General features: G+C 44.6%; 1 protein-coding gene across 1 annotated transcript; it reads left to right on the top strand.

The window, feature by feature from the left end:
• Window positions 1-2,381: 2,381 nt before the first annotated feature.
• LOC141786516 (NLR family CARD domain-containing protein 3-like) lies at window positions 2,382-15,776 on the top strand. The gene is made up of 7 exons (XM_074665128.1): window positions 2,382-2,464; window positions 4,898-5,027; window positions 6,843-6,967; window positions 10,621-10,737; window positions 10,837-10,888; window positions 11,614-13,373; window positions 15,707-15,776. The coding sequence occupies exons 1-7, from the start codon at window positions 2,382-2,384 to the stop codon at window positions 15,729-15,731; spliced, it is 2,292 nt and encodes a 763-aa protein (XP_074521229.1). The 3' UTR covers window positions 15,732-15,776.
• The last annotated feature ends 2,215 nt before the right edge of the window (window positions 15,777-17,991 follow it).

Below are 17,991 nucleotides of genomic sequence, written 5' to 3'. Positions count from 1 at the left end.
TTAGTGGATTAAAATCACGTTCCAGGAAACAACTATTCAAACAATTGAGGTAAAACACTAGCATCTCCTAGAACCAACCTCCATGTCCTTCATTTTTGATTTAAAAACATTCAAAGACACCAGCTCCTTGAGCTTTAAGTCATTCTGTAGCTCGCTCCAAGATGAGGGTGCAGAGTAGCCAAACGCCCTTTTCCCAATTTCAGTCTGAGTGTTTGAGATAGAGAGCATAATGAGGTCCTGAGAGCGCAGGGAGTACTGTCCGGTACCTTTCTGCATGATGAAAACACATAAAAAGCCGACAAAAGTGTAGTAATGTGTGAGCCTCAAGGTCACCAGAGCAGGCCATCCAAAGGTACAACTCACAATGATGAGTCAGAGGTTTATACTTTATGAACCTCACGGAGGCATGGTAGGCAGTACCATACAGTTCACTGTTTAACAGTGAAACAGGTTGTCCTTGCATGTTCAAAGAATTTCTAAAATACTATCTGTCAATACTGCATCAGCTCAGACTAAGGACTCCTTTTCCCAAATTTGAATAGATACAGTGAAAGCATAGAAAAAAATGTTAGACAGAACAACTGTGACATCTAGTGGACAAAATAAACAATTACATGCAGCTGGATGTCTGAACAGAAATAGGAGATTGATATTTTAAACACATCCCTGTAAGAAGACAAAAACACATGAAATGTCTTCTAAGATCTCCTCTGTGCCTCTGCTACCAAACATACAAAGAATGGATTTTATGCCTGTTAGTTTCTGCAACAGACGTCATCAAGAGAGACATGACACATAAGCTACAGAACAAATGGCGCCAAAACTTTGTCTCTAAACATTGTCCAAACTGATGTGAAACTGCACCAAAGAATAAGCTCATGTGTCAGTATGAACGCCCAAAACAGTTACCATAACAGTATATGTTGCTGTTCTGATTTTTTTTTTTCTTAAAATCTATTTTTTATTTTGTGGCCCAGACAATGATAAAAATGTAGGTTAATATGTGGCCCCCGGTTAGTGCTGGGAAAAAAAAAAAAAAAAAAAAAAAAACTTGTGGCCCTCTCTGTCATTAAAGTTGCCCATCCCTGATGTATATCAATAAAAAAAAAGTTATTTTTTATACATAAGTTCCACCCTTCTAAGTTTTAAGTTCCAGGAGACGAGCAAATAGGTTATGATCTCATGTAAATGAATGTCTTTTGTTAAATAGTCACTTTTCACGTTCATATAATTTTTTGAGGTGTGAAATAATAATCTTCACAGTGAATTCTGTAATCAATACAGCTTCCTTAAAAATACCCAGGCTAAAAGTTTGATTCAGCGTCGTTTGAATGTTCTCTGCAGAGACTTTATCATGGACATGGGAGTGCATTAAAAACTGATATCCGCCCCTCTATTTTTAGATTTTTTTAAGTAAACTGATAAAGGAAACACATTTTTTTACAGGGAGAAATCAGCTGACAGCTCACACTTTCATAGCAAAGTATTTTACAGATTGGCAGAAGAAGAGTGAAATGTTAGAAACATTCTTGGTGTCATATCTAATTCAAGGATCTAAATATTAATCTAAAAACATCAGTTTTTATTTCTGAAAATGTTTTCTAGTAGTTCTCCTTCACAGACGGATTTCCCTCGCGCTCCCCACTGAAGTGAAACTTGTGTACCCAAACCCAAACAAGCGAGAAAATCCTGATCAAAAAAGTGAAAGGCGTTCTGGAAATCTCTGAAACAACCAAATGTGGAGCTCACCGCTTATCCTGCAGCTCAGACTGTTATGGATAAAGAATATCTGTGATGGATACGAGCTCTTTGCTTTGGAAATCCATTTTGTTCTTCAGCCAATCAATCAGATGGCTCACAGTCAGAGTCAAGTTTATAGACACACATGAGGAAACCAATCCCCCTATAGCTCAATGGAACTCTAAAGTCCCTGATTTGGGACTTGGGGAAAGGTTCAATAACAGATTTAGTTAAAAGGTCAAAAGAAGAGGTTGTTAAAGGGTTAAAGAGATGTTTGAGAGAGGGGTTTATGGTCTGACCTTTGAGAGTCAAACACACACACACACACACACACACACACACACACACACACACACACACACACACACACACACACACACACACAAAGACACAGCCTAAAACAGAGAGGCATCAGGTGATTTCCTATAGATAGAGGAGGTCTAAGTAAGACTGGTTCTCTGATTCAGATTGATGACAGCAGGGAAGGTAAAGGTGTTCAGGACGTTCAATCTCCATGGAGATTCAGAGAGAACAGAAAAGTGAAGCGTGCTGAGTGTTAATCCAACATTTGGATCAGTTCAGGAGTCGAGCTGTCACTGAGTGTTTGTGTTCAACCTCTCAGACTGACTTCAGACCAGAGCATGAGTGTGAGATCAGAGGAAGAGGACAGAGCAGGGTCTGCTGGACCAAGCTTCAGTAATGAACCTGGACCCTCAGAGCCAAGGTAAGACTCTCACTAATGGTTTTTCTTTGTCTTAAATGCAAGCTGTGCTCATCACAGAAAGGAACCAATCACAGTGGCTCATACCTGGGATGGATTTGGAAAGATGTCATTCTGGCTCTGTGTATAAAGCTCTCCCATCGTCATTCAAACAAAACTTGGTGATGGCAGAAGAAACTCCAGCTGAGAAAGCAGCATACTCATGGCCATATCTCAGCTCCATGATGGAGATTTCACTCATCATTTAGGGCAGTGCTTCTCAAACTGGGGTGACGTTACTGTATTCCCTATGTGTGTCAGCGCCATGCACAGGCAACAATCCTCACAGCAGAGCAGAGAGTCACAAACAGTTAAAAATAAACCAGAGGTGAGGTGAACTATGCCCGTAGAATTATACAATCACTGACTTCATATGATCAATGTAATATAGAATCGTAAACTAGCAGCTATTTCCTCTGTCAGTCAGAGCCACAGTGAAAAGTCACAGTTTGTTCAGTTTGCTCAGTGAGTTGCTCACACAGTTAATGTCATTCTGGCAGAGAAAAAGTTCAGGCACAGTTTTTAAGCAATCTGCTGAAAAATATGTGTGGCAGCTATAGCTTGTGGAGGAATACTAGCTTACACCTGTTTAGAGAGATTTTCAAAGCAGCGGGCAACGCCACCCTGGGAGTTTCGCCCAGAGAATTAATTTATTTTGCTCTTCCCTTTCAAAGCACACACAGGTTCATTATACTCAGGAGGCTTGAGACATGGTTCACACTATAAAAATAGATGTTATAAATAACAAGTTTTAAAAGTCTTTTTAAAACACCACACACACACAAGAAAGGGGAAAGGTAAACCTAATCAGGTGCTGAGGCTTATGGACAATGGGCTAGTGAAGGGGGGAGGGAGCCACCAAAACAAACCAAAAGCACCCAAGCACATGTGACACACACTCAGTGTTGTGAAATAACCAAATCCCAGGGGAGCACAGCACGCAAAAGTGGGGGTATCACCACCCAAACCACCACCAAAACCACTGGTCCTCAGCAAACGAAAAAAGGGAATAAAACAATTAGTGGGGTCAAAACAAAGCAATATAGCAATTAAACAAAAATAACAAAATTATGTTAACTGATTTGAAGGTTAAACAATTGAACAGAGCAACTTTATTGCACAATTTAAACAAAACAAAACTTATGGACAAATGAAAGGAAAGATTACCCAAAGAAAACCCACAAAATACCCCAAATCAAATAAGAAAACCATGGAGCAAAAGGTATAACTGAGTCAAAATGATCCTAAACCAAGACAAAAACCTAATCTAAACAAAAAGGGTAAACTTATGCAAATGTAAATAAGCAAAAATGGATATAAATCCCCACCACTCATTCACATGCTTAGAATCACTATATCTTAAACTGAAAAAAAAAAGAAAAGGAGTTGGATGTGCTGTCTGCCTCCTCAAGAAAGGCTAGCCTGACAGAAAAGCACAGAAGACAGACCACTAAGATTTAAATAGCAGCAAGCCAACAGCCCGGTGAGCCACGAGCCGAAGCAGCAGCAGAGCAGTCTGTTAAAACCAAGCAGCAACAGTGTAGGCAAACAGCCAATGGAGACAAAGCAGCAGTGTTCTCAGTCAGTGTTCTCTGGCTATGACATCACAAAAAGAAAAAAAGAAAAAAGATAGTTTGGAATGAACCAGTGTTTTAGGGATTTCCATCACTTTACACAGACATGCAAAAATGCAGGCTGGATGTTGTGTGCGGTTTACAGATTTTAATAAGGCATGTGTTATGTTAGCAATGGGCCGAGTGGTTCAACAGGATGAGGAGTTCTTGAAAGCAGAGTTGTACTTTGTACATCAGGAAGTCAGTACTTCATTGGCTGGTTCCAAGCTTCTGTAAAAGCCCTGAGAAAACAACACAGCAATATCCTGACATTAGGACATGGACTTTCAGTTCATTTCATTTTCCACCACTTTCCACCGCAACCAGGTCCGGGCTGCGGGGGGCAGCAGTGCCACCCCCAGCCACGTCCACCAGCTCCTCTGAGGGGATACCAGGCCAGTTGAGAGACATAATCTCTCCGCCATGTCCTAGGTCTGCCCCAGGGTCTTGGCCATGCCCCGAAACACCTCTCAAGGGTCCGAACTCCGAACCCTATCTCCAGAGCTGAGCCCAGACACCCTGCAGAGAAAGCTCATTTCAGCCGCTTGTGTCTGCGATCTGTTACTTTTGATCACTACCCACAGCTCGTGGCCATGGGTGAGGGTTGGATTGTAGATTGACCGGTAAATTGAGAGCTCTGCCTTCTAGCTCCACTCTCTCGTCACCACCATAGACCAGTATAGCGTCCGCATCACTGTGGACGCTGTCTGTCAATCTCGCTCCATTTCCCCCTCACTATTGAACAAGACCCCAAGATACTTGAACTCCCCCTCTTGGGGAACAGACTCTCTCCCAACCTGGAGTGGGCAGTCTACCCTTTTCCGACTGAGAACCATGGCCTTAGACTTACAGGTGCTGATCTTTATCCCGGCTGCTTCACACTCGGCTACAAACTGCCCCAGTGCAAACTGGAGGTCAGCGTTCAATGAAGCCAACAGGACCATATGATCCACAAAAAGCAGAGATGGGATCCTGAGACCCCCGAACCTGACTCCCTCCGCCACTTGACTGGGCCTAGAAATCCTGTCCATAAAAGTAATGAACAGAATGGGTGACAAAGGGCAGCCCTGGTGGAGTCCAGCCCTGACTGTGAACAAGTTTGACTTAGGACGCGGTCACACTGGTGCCGTAAAGGACATTTGGAAAGGTAAGTGTGACCGCAACAGTGCTGAGCTCAAGCACGATTCGCTTTCGTGCTTTGGCATGCTTCGAAGAGGTGGGCTTCGGCACGGTTTACATGCACGAGCACAAGCAGGCGGACAGCGCGTGCGATCCATTACATATGATCGCCGCGAGCGCATCTCTCGACAATCATTTTAAACAAAGCGGGGGCGTTAGAGGGCTGTGTTGGCCATAAACGACTCACCATAAGTCCAAAAGTTGCAGCAGTGCTCTCTGTGTATCATTGTGCTGACACTGATGAGATCATGCTTCATGTAAACAGATGCTTCACGATGACATAGGCGGGTTGTGCACGTGTATGATACCCGCTAAAGTCTGGTTCATATTGGGGTAGTGTGACTGCTGGCCGTACTCTCCAGCTGGAAAACAGAGCTGTGGGGGGGCAATCGTGCTTAAGCACGGCACGGTTTGGATGGTCAGTGTGACCGCGCTCTTACTGTTGGGGATACGGACCAAGCTCTCACTCTGGAAATACAGAGACTAAACTGCCTGTAACAACGGGCCATCTACTTCATATTCACGAAGCACACCCCACAAGATACCTCAGGGGACAGAGTCAAAAGCCTTTTCCAAGTCCACAAAGCACATGTGGACTGGTTGGGCAAACTCCCATGCCCCCTCTAGCACCCTTGCAAGGGTATAGAGCTGGTCCAGTGTTCAAAACTTACATTGTACTCAGCCAGGCGTTCCCAGCAAACCCTCACTCTTCATTTAGGTCTGCAAGGTCTGTCCAGCATCTTCCCCGCCATCTGATCCAACTCACTACCAGGTGGTGATCAGTTGACAGCTCTGCTCCTCTCCTCACCCAAGTGTCCAGAACATATGGCTGCAGATCAGGTGATACTACAAAGTCGATCATTGATTTGCAACCTAGGGTGTCCTGTTGCCAGGTGCACTTATGAACACCCCTATGTTCGAAAATGGTGTTAGTTATGGACAAACTGTGACTAGCAAAGAAGTCCAACAACTGAACACTGCTCTGGTTCAGATCAGGCAAGCTGTTCCTCCCAATCACGCTCCTCCAAGTCATGCTGTCATTGCCCACATGAGCGTTGAAATCCCCCAGTAGGACAATAGAGTCTCCAGTTGGGGTGTTTTCCAGCACCCGTCTCAAGGACTCCAAAAAAGGTGGGTACTCTGAGCTGCTATTTAGTGGGTAGGCACAAACAACAGCTCAGGACCCATTTTCCCACCCTAAGGCACAAAGAAGCAACCCTTTCTTCCATCGGGGAAAACTGCAACACGCAGGCAGAGAGCTGGGGAGCTACAAGTAAACACACACCTGCTCACCTGGAGCAACGCCAGCAAAGAAGAGAGTCCAACCCTCCCGAGAAGATTGGCCCAAGCTATGCGTTGAGGTGAGCCCAACTATATCTAGCCGGTATCTCTCTCACTCCTGCACCGGCTTAGGTTCCTTCCCCATCAGAGAGGTGATGTTCCATGTCCCAAAAGCCAGTTTCCGTAACCTGGGATCAGGCTGCCAAGGCCTCCGCCTTTGACAACCGCCTGATCCACATTGCACCGGACCCCTATGGCTCCTCCTGCAGGTGGTGGGTCTACAGAAGGATGGACCCATGTCACCCATTTGGGCTTGGCCCGACCAGGCCCCATGGGTGAAGGCCCGGCCACCAGGCTCTCACCTGCGGGCCCCAACCCCAGGCCTGGCTCCAGGGTGAGGCACTGGTGACCCTCCAGCCAGGGTGAACTGAATCCTGTTAGTACTCATCACTAGGGGTCTTTGACCGCTTTTTGTCTGGCCCCTCACCGAGGACCTGTTTGCCTTAAAAAACCCTTCCAGGAGCGGTTGCCCCCTGACAACATAGCTCCTAGGATCATTGAGGCACTCAAACCCTTCCACCACAATAAGGTGGTGGCCACGGAGGTGGACATGGAATTTGTACTTCGAAATACTCCTGTCTTTTTCAAAGGAAGTACTTTAGTACTCTAACTTGAATAACATTTAGACTAATCCTCTTTTCTTTGTAGCGGGGTAAGATGTGACCATGAGGATCAACATTTTGACTCAAGTAGTGGAGTGGAGCTTTGTCCACCACTGCTGAAAGCAGACACACTGAACTCTTTTGATCATTGAGAACAGCATGTTTACAGCTTATTGTCAGCTATCAGCTTTCAGTTCTTCTCACTGTCAGAGCATCACTAGCTTCATCTAGTGCTGGCCACTCTACTGTTGTCCACGGTATACTGTGGGCCAACTTCATTATGATATGGAATTGAAGAACAGCGGTAAACTGTCATATCTCATGTTATTCCCCTTCCACAAGCTCTTGTGCTGGCTATTCAGCTCCCATCGCTCTTAGCGTGCTCTGGTCCCACCGCCTGTTCCACAGTGATGTGGTGGGGCCCCCTATCAGCTGTGTTTCGTCCTTACATGGCATGTCATTAACAGATGTTATAGATGTTGGTCCATCATCCCTCTTCACTGAGGTGTTTGAGTCTTGGTTGCGTGTGCCGTGCTCCATGTGTGTGTCAGCGCTGAGCGCTCTGAGCCTCTCAGCAGAGCAGAGAACCACGAACAGTTTAACACAGTTTAACTGCGCCTGTAGTTTCCATAGTAACAGCAATAAATCTTCATGATTCAAACACTAACACTTAATCAATATGACTTTTGTTCCTGCAAAGACGTGAACATGGAAACACCTGTTTATTTCTTCTGCTCTTGGAGTCTCTCAGTGTGCAGCAGGTTGGCACTGATGCGCTGTTTCGGAGCACACCATCATATTCATGAGAGAATTGAAATGAAATTGTTGTAAACAGCGTTGGTTTCTCTGTTTTATTGCTCCTTAATGTAGATTATCAGACATGCCTGTCCAGCTTTGCTGCTGACTAAAGAAGCAGTTCATGGCCTTTGCAGAGCTAACAGAGTGAGCCCATTATGCTAATGTCAGCAGCTAAATACAAGGTGAACCAGGTTTCCTGGCCCTGTCTCCTGCTGGCCAATGTTGCGGCACTCTTGTTCCATGCTGATTGTCTCACAAAAGCACAGCTAAATAAGGCTCTAGTTTTCATTGTGTCGTAAAATGGCGCTACCTTCGCTGCAGAGCCGCAGCTGGCTACGAGGCGCTCACCACTTAGTGTATTAGTCCGCGCGCGCGCGCGGCGTGCCAGATATAAACAAATGCAGGTAGTCTGCCAGGACGCAGAGACACGATGAGAATTAGAGCCTTATTTAGCGGTGTTTCTGTGTGAAAGTAACACACTGAAAATTCTCTCAATAAAGCGTGAATGCAGACTGATATCAGATTTTTTCGGTGGGAGTCCGTTTATTTGTGTTTTTGGTCAAGTAAAATATGGCCCCGTCTGACTGCAGAGGAAACCGGCTGACGAGCAGGGAGGGGGTGTTGGGTGCGAGCGCTCTGGGCTTCTGCTGCACAAAAACACTGCTGTAGGGGTAATTTCTGCCCTAAACCTTGTGAAAGGACCCAACTTGTTCCATCCCAGAGTATCACTTTAATGGATAAGCGCCTAACTGTAGCTGTGAGTGAGTGAGGAGAAAAGAGAAGATCTAGTTGGCAGAACGTGAAGAGAAATGGCGGAAAGTAATGGAGAAGACTGTGTGGTTGCTGGATTACTTGAAACTCCGTTTTTTTTTTTTTTTTTTATATCGTAATTTTTTAATTGTTTGAAGTTGTGTTAGGTGTTGCAGTGTTCAGGCACATGATAAATTAATAATCCCACAAAACTATCAATATACTAAACTTCCATGTCACATGATTCTGGCTATTGTTTTTATTTCTTTTTTTGATTGTTTATTGCCACGTGTGGTCCCATGGTCCTACTGAAGGCCCAGTGGCTGGGGCCACGGTTCGCCACTGGTGAAACGTCTGTTTGCATGAAGCGTGATCTCATCAGAGGCAGCAAAATGAGACACAGAGAGCACTGCTGCAACTTTTATGGACTTTTAGACTTCAAGTTGTTTTTGCCCGACACAGCCCTCTAACATCCCCGCTTTGTTTAAAATGACTGTCGAGAGATGCACTCGCGGTGATCATAAGTCGTGGATCTCACGCGCTGTCCGCCTGCTTGTGCTTGTGCATGAAGTAAACCGTGCCAAAGCCCACCTCTCTGAAGCATGCCAAAGCAGAGAAGTGAATTGTGCTCAAGGACGGTTGCCGTCACACTGGCCATTGAAAACGTGCTTTAGGGCTGAAGCCTGCTTAAAACCCTTCAACCCCACATATTTTTACTCACTGTGGTCTCATTTTTCTCTGTGAAGTGAAGAGCAGCACCTCTATTGATTCAGGGCAAACTGAGGCTATAGGCTGATGAAACTCAATTATGTCTTTATGCAGTGTAACAAAATTTTAAAGCTGTACTCCATTAGAAAAAAGAGAAACGAAAATTGAATTTAGTGTTGGCAGCCTGTCAGCACTCCTGATCGGTAAAAGTAGTGAGTTTATGTAAAACACAGATTGATAAAGACAAAAAACTTAAGACATTTTCTCTTTCATTTGAGGTTTTTTAGTAAGTTTTACAAAACCACTGAAGAATTTTAGTCATTCTTTTATGTCAGTGAAAAGACTTCAACAAAGCCTGCTGATGGGTTTCTACTGAAGAGTATTGCTGCCACACGAGAAAAAAACACTCATCAGTATCACATTACAATGTTATAGCGACTCAGAAGGTTCTTCCAGAGCCGTGAAGAAGAGAGCAGAGAGGAAACTGCAGTTTATCACATTGAGATTCAGCCACAGTTTGAATGAAGCTGGATGTGGGCGTCTTCTTCTTCTCGGATCTAAATATACAGCTGGCTGTGAGCTGCAGAGTGAGGTGCTGCTTCTAAAGCATGGTGGATCTGTGCAGCATTTTCACTCAGAAACAGGAGAAACACCAAGTTGTTTACAGGTTTCACTGATCCTGTGAGAATGAATCACACCAAAAACTGATGTCAGGGGGTCATTCTTAAATTACCAGAGCATCACACGTCATACTAATCCTGTGAGAATAGGGATAATAATAATAAACTGTGGTCTATGCTGATACTTTCACCATCTTCAAAACGACCAAGGGACAAGTTTCTGCCACTGTCCAGCACTAGCTCAATCCATAGTGATTTAACGTTGTAACTGGAGGGTTGCTAGTTCAAGGACCAAGATTAGGAACTAGGCTGAGAGCTGAAAAGGTGTCAGTCCTATTCCTTGAGCTTTGTCAAGGTGAGCAAGGCACCAAACCCCAGCTCAGTGGTGTATGCTGATTTGGACAAAAAGCTTCTGCTAAATAAAAATTGTTGAACTGAATTTTTCTCTTTTCTCAGACGAACTGTCAAAGATATATGAGTTCTTTAGAAGAACAAGTTTGCTTTTGCAGATTTCAGTCCAGCGCACAGGGAGCAGAGTCTCCAGGACCCAGTGTGTCCCTGAGGAGTGACTGGTCCAGAACTGGTAGTCTAAACCTCTTTGATGAACCTGGACCCACAGAGCCACAGTAAGACCCTGGAGCTGTTTCCTCTCCTGAATGTTTGTAGAAAATGCGAGCACGGCTGAAACCCTGAAGTCTTTGCTAGTTCCTGTCTGTCTCCCACAGCGGGGAGTCTTCCCTGTCTGATGGGAGCAGAGGGACAGATGTGGATCAGTCGGTGAGTTCAGCTCTGTGAAAATGAAGGCTCTGACTGTGAAGTAGCCACAGACAGTCAGACAGTGTGAGCTTTGTGTTGATCACAAGACCACAAGGAATGTCTGCCTGTGATTGATCAAACAGTCAGACAGGAAAAACAGGATTTGCGTTATGAAACTAAGAGGCTTCAAATCAAACACATCACAGACTGAAGGCTGAATTCATCCAGACAAAGAAGCTAACTTGAACTTCTTTCTCTCTGACCCAGACCAGGACCTGGAGCTGAGACAGGCCGTTCGAGCAGCCCTGAACAAAGGAAGCCTGTACACCTGTGTGTGAAGAGGTGTGAAACACAAGGTTAGGATTGAAGAGGCTGATATGATTCAGTCACACAGCACAAAGATTTTTAGGATTATCAGTACATTTCAAAGCCAGGTGAAATGTAACCTGATGCTTTGTCTGCTCCAGCAGATCTCTCTGCTGTTTCTTCTTTGATCTGTTTTCTCCTCTGAGAGAAAACTCAAAGCCAGAAGAACTCAGAGCTGACATGTCTGACTTTGATGAGCTTGTCCTCTGTCTCTTCATTCACTTTCTTCTCTCTTTTCTTTTTGCTTTAGTTTGCACACATGGACACAGAGAGCTGAGAGGACTCTGTGCACATCTTTTCATATTGATGAGCTAATGGAAACGATCCCTTCATTTTCACATTCTCTTTGTTTGTCTCACTCTGATTGGTCTTTTTCAGAGCCAGCTGAACTGCAGGAGCTTTTCAATGAACACAAGGTGAGTGTGAGGAGGAGATGTGAACGTGTGACTGAAGGAAGTGATGAAACAGGAAGTGGAACCCTCCTCAACAGGATCTACACTGAGCTCTACATCACAGAGGGACCCAGTGAAGATGTGAATACCCAACATGAGGTGAGGCAGCTGGAGACAGCCTCTAAGAAGGAGATCCTCCAGGACACTCCCATCAAGATCCAGGACATCTTTAAAGCCTTACCTGAGCAGCAGAAAGTCATCAGAGTGCTCCTGACAAACGGCGTGGCTGGGATTGGAAAAACTTTCTCAGTGCAGAAGTTCACTCTGGACTGGGCAGAGGGCTCTGAAAACCAGGACCTCAGTCTGTTGGTCCTGCTTCCATTCAGGGAGCTGAACCTGATCAAAGACGAGCGCTACAGTCTCCTAAAGCTGCTCCATGTTTTCCATCCAACATTAGAGAAGCTGAGAGCAGAGACGCTGGCTGTCTGTAAACTGTTGTTCATCTTTGACGGCCTGGACGAAAGCAGACTGTCTCTGGATTTTCACAGCACTCAGCGTGTGTCTGATGTCACACAGCAGTGCTCTGTAAAGGTGCTGTTAACAAACCTCATCCAGGGGAACCTGCTTCCCTCAGCTCTGGTCTGGATCACTTCTCGACCTGCAGCGGCCAATCAGATCCCTCCTTCACACGTGGACAGGCTGACAGAAGTACGAGGCTTCACTGACGCCCAGAAGGAGGAGTACTTCAGGAGGAGGTTCAGGGATGAAGATGAGTCCAGCAGAATCATCTCACACATCAAGACCTCCAGGAGCCTCCACATCATGTGTCAGATCCCGGTCTTCTGCTGGATCACTGCTACAGTTCTGGATCACATGATGAGCACAGAGCAGAGAGGAGAGCTGCCCCAAACCCTGACTGACATGTACTCACAATTCCTGCTGGTTCAGACTCACAGGAAGAAGAAGTACGCTGAGGCTCATCAGACCAGCCCTCAGGAGCTGATGGAGGCTGACGGAGAAGTTCTCCTGAAGCTGGGCAGGCTGGCATTTGAACAGCTGGTGGAAGGAAACATCCTGTTCTACCAAGAAGACCTGGAGAGCTGTGGTCTGGATGTCTCAGAGGCTTTGGTGTACTCAGGAGTTTGTACAGAGATCTTCAAAAGAGAGAGTGTGATCTTCCAAGAAACAGTCTACTGCTTTGTTCATCTGAGTGTTCAGGAGTTTCTGGCTGCAGTCTACACCTTACACCCTTACACATATGGAGACTTTGTGGAGGAAATCTCAACTGTGGCAGACCTCCTGGAAGAAGCTATGAAGGAAGCCCTGAGCAGTGAAAACGGCCACCTGGACCTGTTTGTTCGCTTCCTTCATGGACTGTCTCTGGAGTCAAACCGGAGACTCTTAGGAGGTCTGCTGGGTCACACAGACAACAGTCCAGAGATGATCCACACAGTCATCAACAACCTGAAGAAGATGAACAGTTATTGGGTCTCTCCTGACAGAAGCATCAACATCTTCCACTGTCTTATGGAGATGAAGGACCCCTCAGTCCATCAGGAGATCCAAGAGTTCCTGAAGTTAGAGAGCAGATTAGAGAGGGTACTCTCTGAGATCCAGTGCTCTGCTTTGGCCTACATGCTGCAGATGTCAGAGGAAGTTCTGGATGAGTTAGATCTAAAGAAGTACAACACGTCATGGGAGGGACGACGAAGACTGCTTCCAGCTGTGAGGAACTGCAGGAAGGCTCGGTAAGTTTCTCTGAGATCAACTTTACACTGTAAACCCCGAAGTCCAAATTACTCAACTGGATTGAGCTATGAAAATTTTAAAATTGTTAGTAAGTTCAATTTACTCAAGTGTCTGAGTTTTCAGTGTTGAAACTGATGATTTATCAGTAGATTTAACTTTTGTTACTGTTTACGTAAGCACAACTTAAAATCATTAGTTTCTGTGAGTGTGTTTTGTAACCGTGAGTCAGAAGGGGGCAGAGTCGATGTGAGACCCTGCTGAACTTCTAGATGTGCAGCAGTGGCACCAGCTGTTTGTGCTCCACCTGACACGGACCATTTGTCTGTGTGTCAGAGCATGGACTGTTTGTCTGTGCTTTTCATGGCATGGACCAGCTGTCCTTGCTCCTTGTGGCATTGATCAGCTGTCTATGCTCTACCTGGTATGGGCTGGCTTTCTGTGTCTCCCAAAAAATAGATTTCACACTTAAACTCAGAATTTGGCATTGGGCAGTCTGCAGAAGTCAATAGGTACAAGACCCATGACCATGGAGCATAGATCACCAGTCAGTGCTGTGGGGCTCAAACAACCTGTGGCCCCTGAGGAATAATGTATCAATGTACAGTGGGGTCTCATATCTACTTCCTTCACTCCTCAATCACAGTTACTAAAGTTATGAAATTAGAACTGATTTTTTTGTAACCATGAGAGAGGAGGGGACGCTGTGGATATAAGACCCAGCTGAGCATAAACTTTTTATAGTGCAGAACAAGAAAACAAGTTATCATAAAGCATTACTTAAGTTGCATTTACTTAAAAAAATCCCAAGGAACCAAGTAATCTAGCTGTATTTACTGGTTTTATTTAAGTTAGCATTCAATCAATCAGTCTTTATTTGTATAGCCAAATCATAACAAACGTCATCTAAGGACACTTTCCAGAAACATTAACAGGTCTAGACCTGTGAATGTCAATGGAATTTTATTAACAGAAACCCAACATCAAGACAAGATAAGGAGTCTTATCTCATCTTACCTCACCATGAGTACAGTACTTTGCAGCATCTAGTAAGTTAAAATGGCAAGAAAAAACTTCACTTTAACTGGCAGAACCAGACTCATGTTAGACCGACATCTGAGGAGACTGTGATGGGTTAGATGAGAAAGATAAAGGGGCCGTTTACACGACAACGGTTTTAGGGTGAAACGCAAAAGTTTTGTTGCGTTTCAGCCTTGTGTTTACACGGAAATGGCGTTTCAGCCGACCTAAAACACAAACTTTTGAAAATGGCCTCCAGAGTGGGATTTTTCTGAAAAGCTGCCTACACCATTGCCATGTTAACAGTCAGCCGGCGTTTTCAGTGGAAACGCTGACGTCACACTCAGCGTATACAACAGGACAACAGTACCGCTGTTACGATCGCCACAAACTACCGTGTTGTGCTTGAGCTGCTCATTGTGCTAAATCTGCTGACTGTCTTCATACAAAATGTGCATCTCTTGCTCCACTTTTGCACTTGGTATCCCCCAATACACCAGATAATCGGCTCAACTCTACTTTGGTGGAGATCTCCCAAAAGCTGCTTCTGGACAAGACAGTTATAGCACTACCTGCAGGCCTGTTATGCTTATAGCGTTTTCACCGATCCAGAGGAACCTACAAGACAAACTCAGAGCCTCCCAGAGAGGTGTATGGTCAGTAACTATAACAGGACAGTAAGACTAGAAGTTAGACTGACAGATAGAGAGAGGGAAATGGGAGCTCTGTGTGTCAGTTTCACCCCGGCAGTCTGAACCTATAGCAGCATGACTAAGAGCTGGTTCAGACCTGATCCAGTTATAACTATGCTTTATCAAAAAAGAAAGTTCCAAGTCTACTCTTAAAGGATGAGACCGTGTACGCCCTCGGACTTCAACCGGCAATTTATTCCAAAGAAAAGGGGGGCCTGATAAGTAAAGGCTTGACCTCCCATACTACTTTTAGAGACCCTAGGTTTCTAGAAGTAGACCTGCATGTTGAGAACGCAGTGACCTAGGCAGATAACACAGAACAATTAGCTCTTCAAGCTGGGATGGTCAATGCCATTAAGCGCTTTGTAGGTCAGAAGAAGAATTTTAAACTCTTTCCTAGATTTTACAGGTAACCAGTGTAGAGACGCTAACACTGGAGAGATGTGCTCTCTCCTTCTAGTCCAAGTCAGTACCCGAGCTGCAGCATTCTGAACCAGCTGAAGAGTCCTAATAGACTTATTAGGACAGTTGGATGAAAGAGAGTTACAATAGTCTAGCCAAGAAGAAACAAAAGCATGGACTAGTTTCATTGTCCAAGATGTGTCTAATTTTCTTGATTTTAGGAAGATGAAAAAATGCTGTCCTTGAGACCTGTTGGAAGTGAGAGTTAAAGGACAGGTCCTGATCGAAAAGAACTCCCAGGTTCCTGACAGTGGTGCTGGAAACCAAGCTGATGTCGTCCAAGGCAGTGATGTTGTTCAAGAAAGCCTCTCTGAGATACTTAGGCCCAAGACCAATGACTTCAATCTTCTCTGAGTTCAGCAGTAAGAAGTTTCTGCTCATCCATGACCTTACGTCTTTGAGGCATGCTTCAAGTTTAGATAAGCACTTGGTTTCTCCAGGCTTCATTGACAAGTAAAGCTGAGTTACTCTAGCATTACTTTACCTTTTGGAGGCAACAAGTTTCCATATTTCTCTTTTGAGAAAGGTCAACATGTTATGTTTAACAGTGATATACAGCATTTTTTAAACATTACCAAATATTTTTATTTGCAACAAATGGGCATCAGGTTTATTTGATTGAAGACATTCAGTAGAATGATTTTCCATGATAATTGTAACTACTTCAGATGTTGAGTTAAATTAACTTAAGGTTTTATATTTCATTTCTTAGTTTTTTTTAAGGTAACAGGTTTAAATCATTTCAACGAAAAACTCAACTTATCTGGGTTTACAGTGTACAAATCAGTCTGATAGAAGAGTTTTGATGTGAAAATAAAAAATAAACAGACTTTAAATCCTGATTCCTCTGGAGAAGTCTAAAATGATGTGTTTTGTCCCTAATGTGTTTCAGATGGTTTAGACTCTGATCTTTCTGATGACGTAGTCTAAACAGGATCTGATCCACTCTGATCTCATCAAACATATTCATGGTTTAAAGAGTCCTCTCTTATTCTAACTCACTTTATTACAGACTTTCACAGTGTGACCTCTCAGAGATTCACTGTGAAGTTGTGGCCTCTGCTCTGAAGTCCAACCCCTCCCATCTCATAGAGCTGGACCTGAATCACAACTATAAACTGGGGAATTTAGGAGTACGTCTGTTGTCAGGCGGCCTGGAGAGTCCACACTGCAGACTGCAGACTCTGAGGTCAGTTCACTGACTGAAGCTCAGTCTTTTGTTATCCAGTTTTTCTTTTAATCTTTTTCTGAGCTTTCACTTTTATTTGTTTTGTACATTTTGGGAGCTTTTCTGAGCATGAAAGTCAAAAAGTCTCTCAGCGCAATGTTTACCATGAGTGCTGAATTCTTGTTGGTGTAAGGGAAAGTGGAGGCATGAGGAGTTGGACTGGGCAGGTTTTCGGGCTGCCTCAGACTCACATTTGGTTCAGTCCCTTAAAGTAGATGAAGTCAGAACTAACATCCACTTGATGTGAAGAACTCAGACTGCTGAAGCTTCTTATTTGTCTCAGAGAAACTAATGAAGTCGTTCGATCTCTGCCTCCACTCTTCCTCAAAGAAATGCTCCTACATGTCTTTGCTTCAGATTTTCCCACAATTCCTCCTGACGGTGGAACGCGTGGAACGCATGCGCCAACTGCGGTGGCAGCTAGTTCGAGCAGCTTGAGTTTGTACTAAAGTATGTAAGTGAAACTGCGTTTTATTTCTCAAGATGTGCATGTTTATGTACTCAAGAGATGAACTGCTTCGGCTGGGATACACTTCGGCTGGTATTAAGCATTGGATCCCGCCGGAGATAAAGAAACCTTTCCGCGGCTGCCGAGCAGGAGCCAAACTGAAGGCACGGAGGTGGCGGTACAAACCGTTCATACCGTCAGTTATTATGGGGAACGTAAACTCTCTATCAAATAAGATCGTGGAGTTGGAGGGATTGGTTAAGACTGACAGAGTTTACCGTGAGTGCTGCCTATACTTTTTGACGGAGACTTGGCTAGCGGATAGTGTCGCCGATTTGCTTGTCAATGTAACCAGCTTCACAATGATACGGGCGGACAGAGATACGGAGACGTGTGGTAAAACAAAGGGCGGTGGACTTGCCTTGTTGGTGAACAACAGGTGGTGTCATCCTGAGCACGTAACCGTGAAGACAAAGATCTGTTGTCCCGATGTGGAGCTCCTGTTGGTTACTTTAAGACCATACTATCTGCCTCGGGAGTTCTTGTTGTTTACATCCCACCACTAGCAGAAGCGTGTGACGTCATCCAGGAAGCTGTCGCAGGAATTGAGTCACTACACTCGGATGCATTGATTTTAACATAAGGGGACTTCAATCATGCTGACGTATCCTCTTGGCAAGTTCGACCACAATTTGATTCACCTAAGACCATCATATACACCATGTGTGAAGAGACTGCCCATTACAAGTAGATCTGTCAGAAAATGGACC

This window comes from Halichoeres trimaculatus, unplaced genomic scaffold, assembly GCF_033239565.1.
Source record: "Halichoeres trimaculatus isolate MK-OKI-2021-1 unplaced genomic scaffold, fHalTri1.1 fHalTri1_scaffold_37, whole genome shotgun sequence".
NCBI lineage: Eukaryota > Metazoa > Chordata > Actinopteri > Labriformes > Labridae > Halichoeres > Halichoeres trimaculatus.
Note: the sequence above shows the minus strand (reverse complement) of the source record. Positions and strands in the feature narration are given on the sequence as shown.

Bases quoted from the DNA above. Each gene is read 5' to 3' on its own strand.
- LOC141786516 (XM_074665128.1), top strand. From the start codon at position 2,382: ATGAGTGTGAGATCAGAGGAAGAGGACAGAGCAGGGTCTGCTGGACCA. The intron at 5,028-6,842 runs GTCAGCGTTCAA...CTCCTCCTGCAG, and splicing joins TGCCCCAGTGCAAACTGGAG to GTGGTGGGTCTACAGAAGGA. The intron at 13,374-15,706 runs GTAAGTTTCTCT...TCTTGATTTTAG, and splicing joins AGGAACTGCAGGAAGGCTCG to GAAGATGAAAAAATGCTGTC.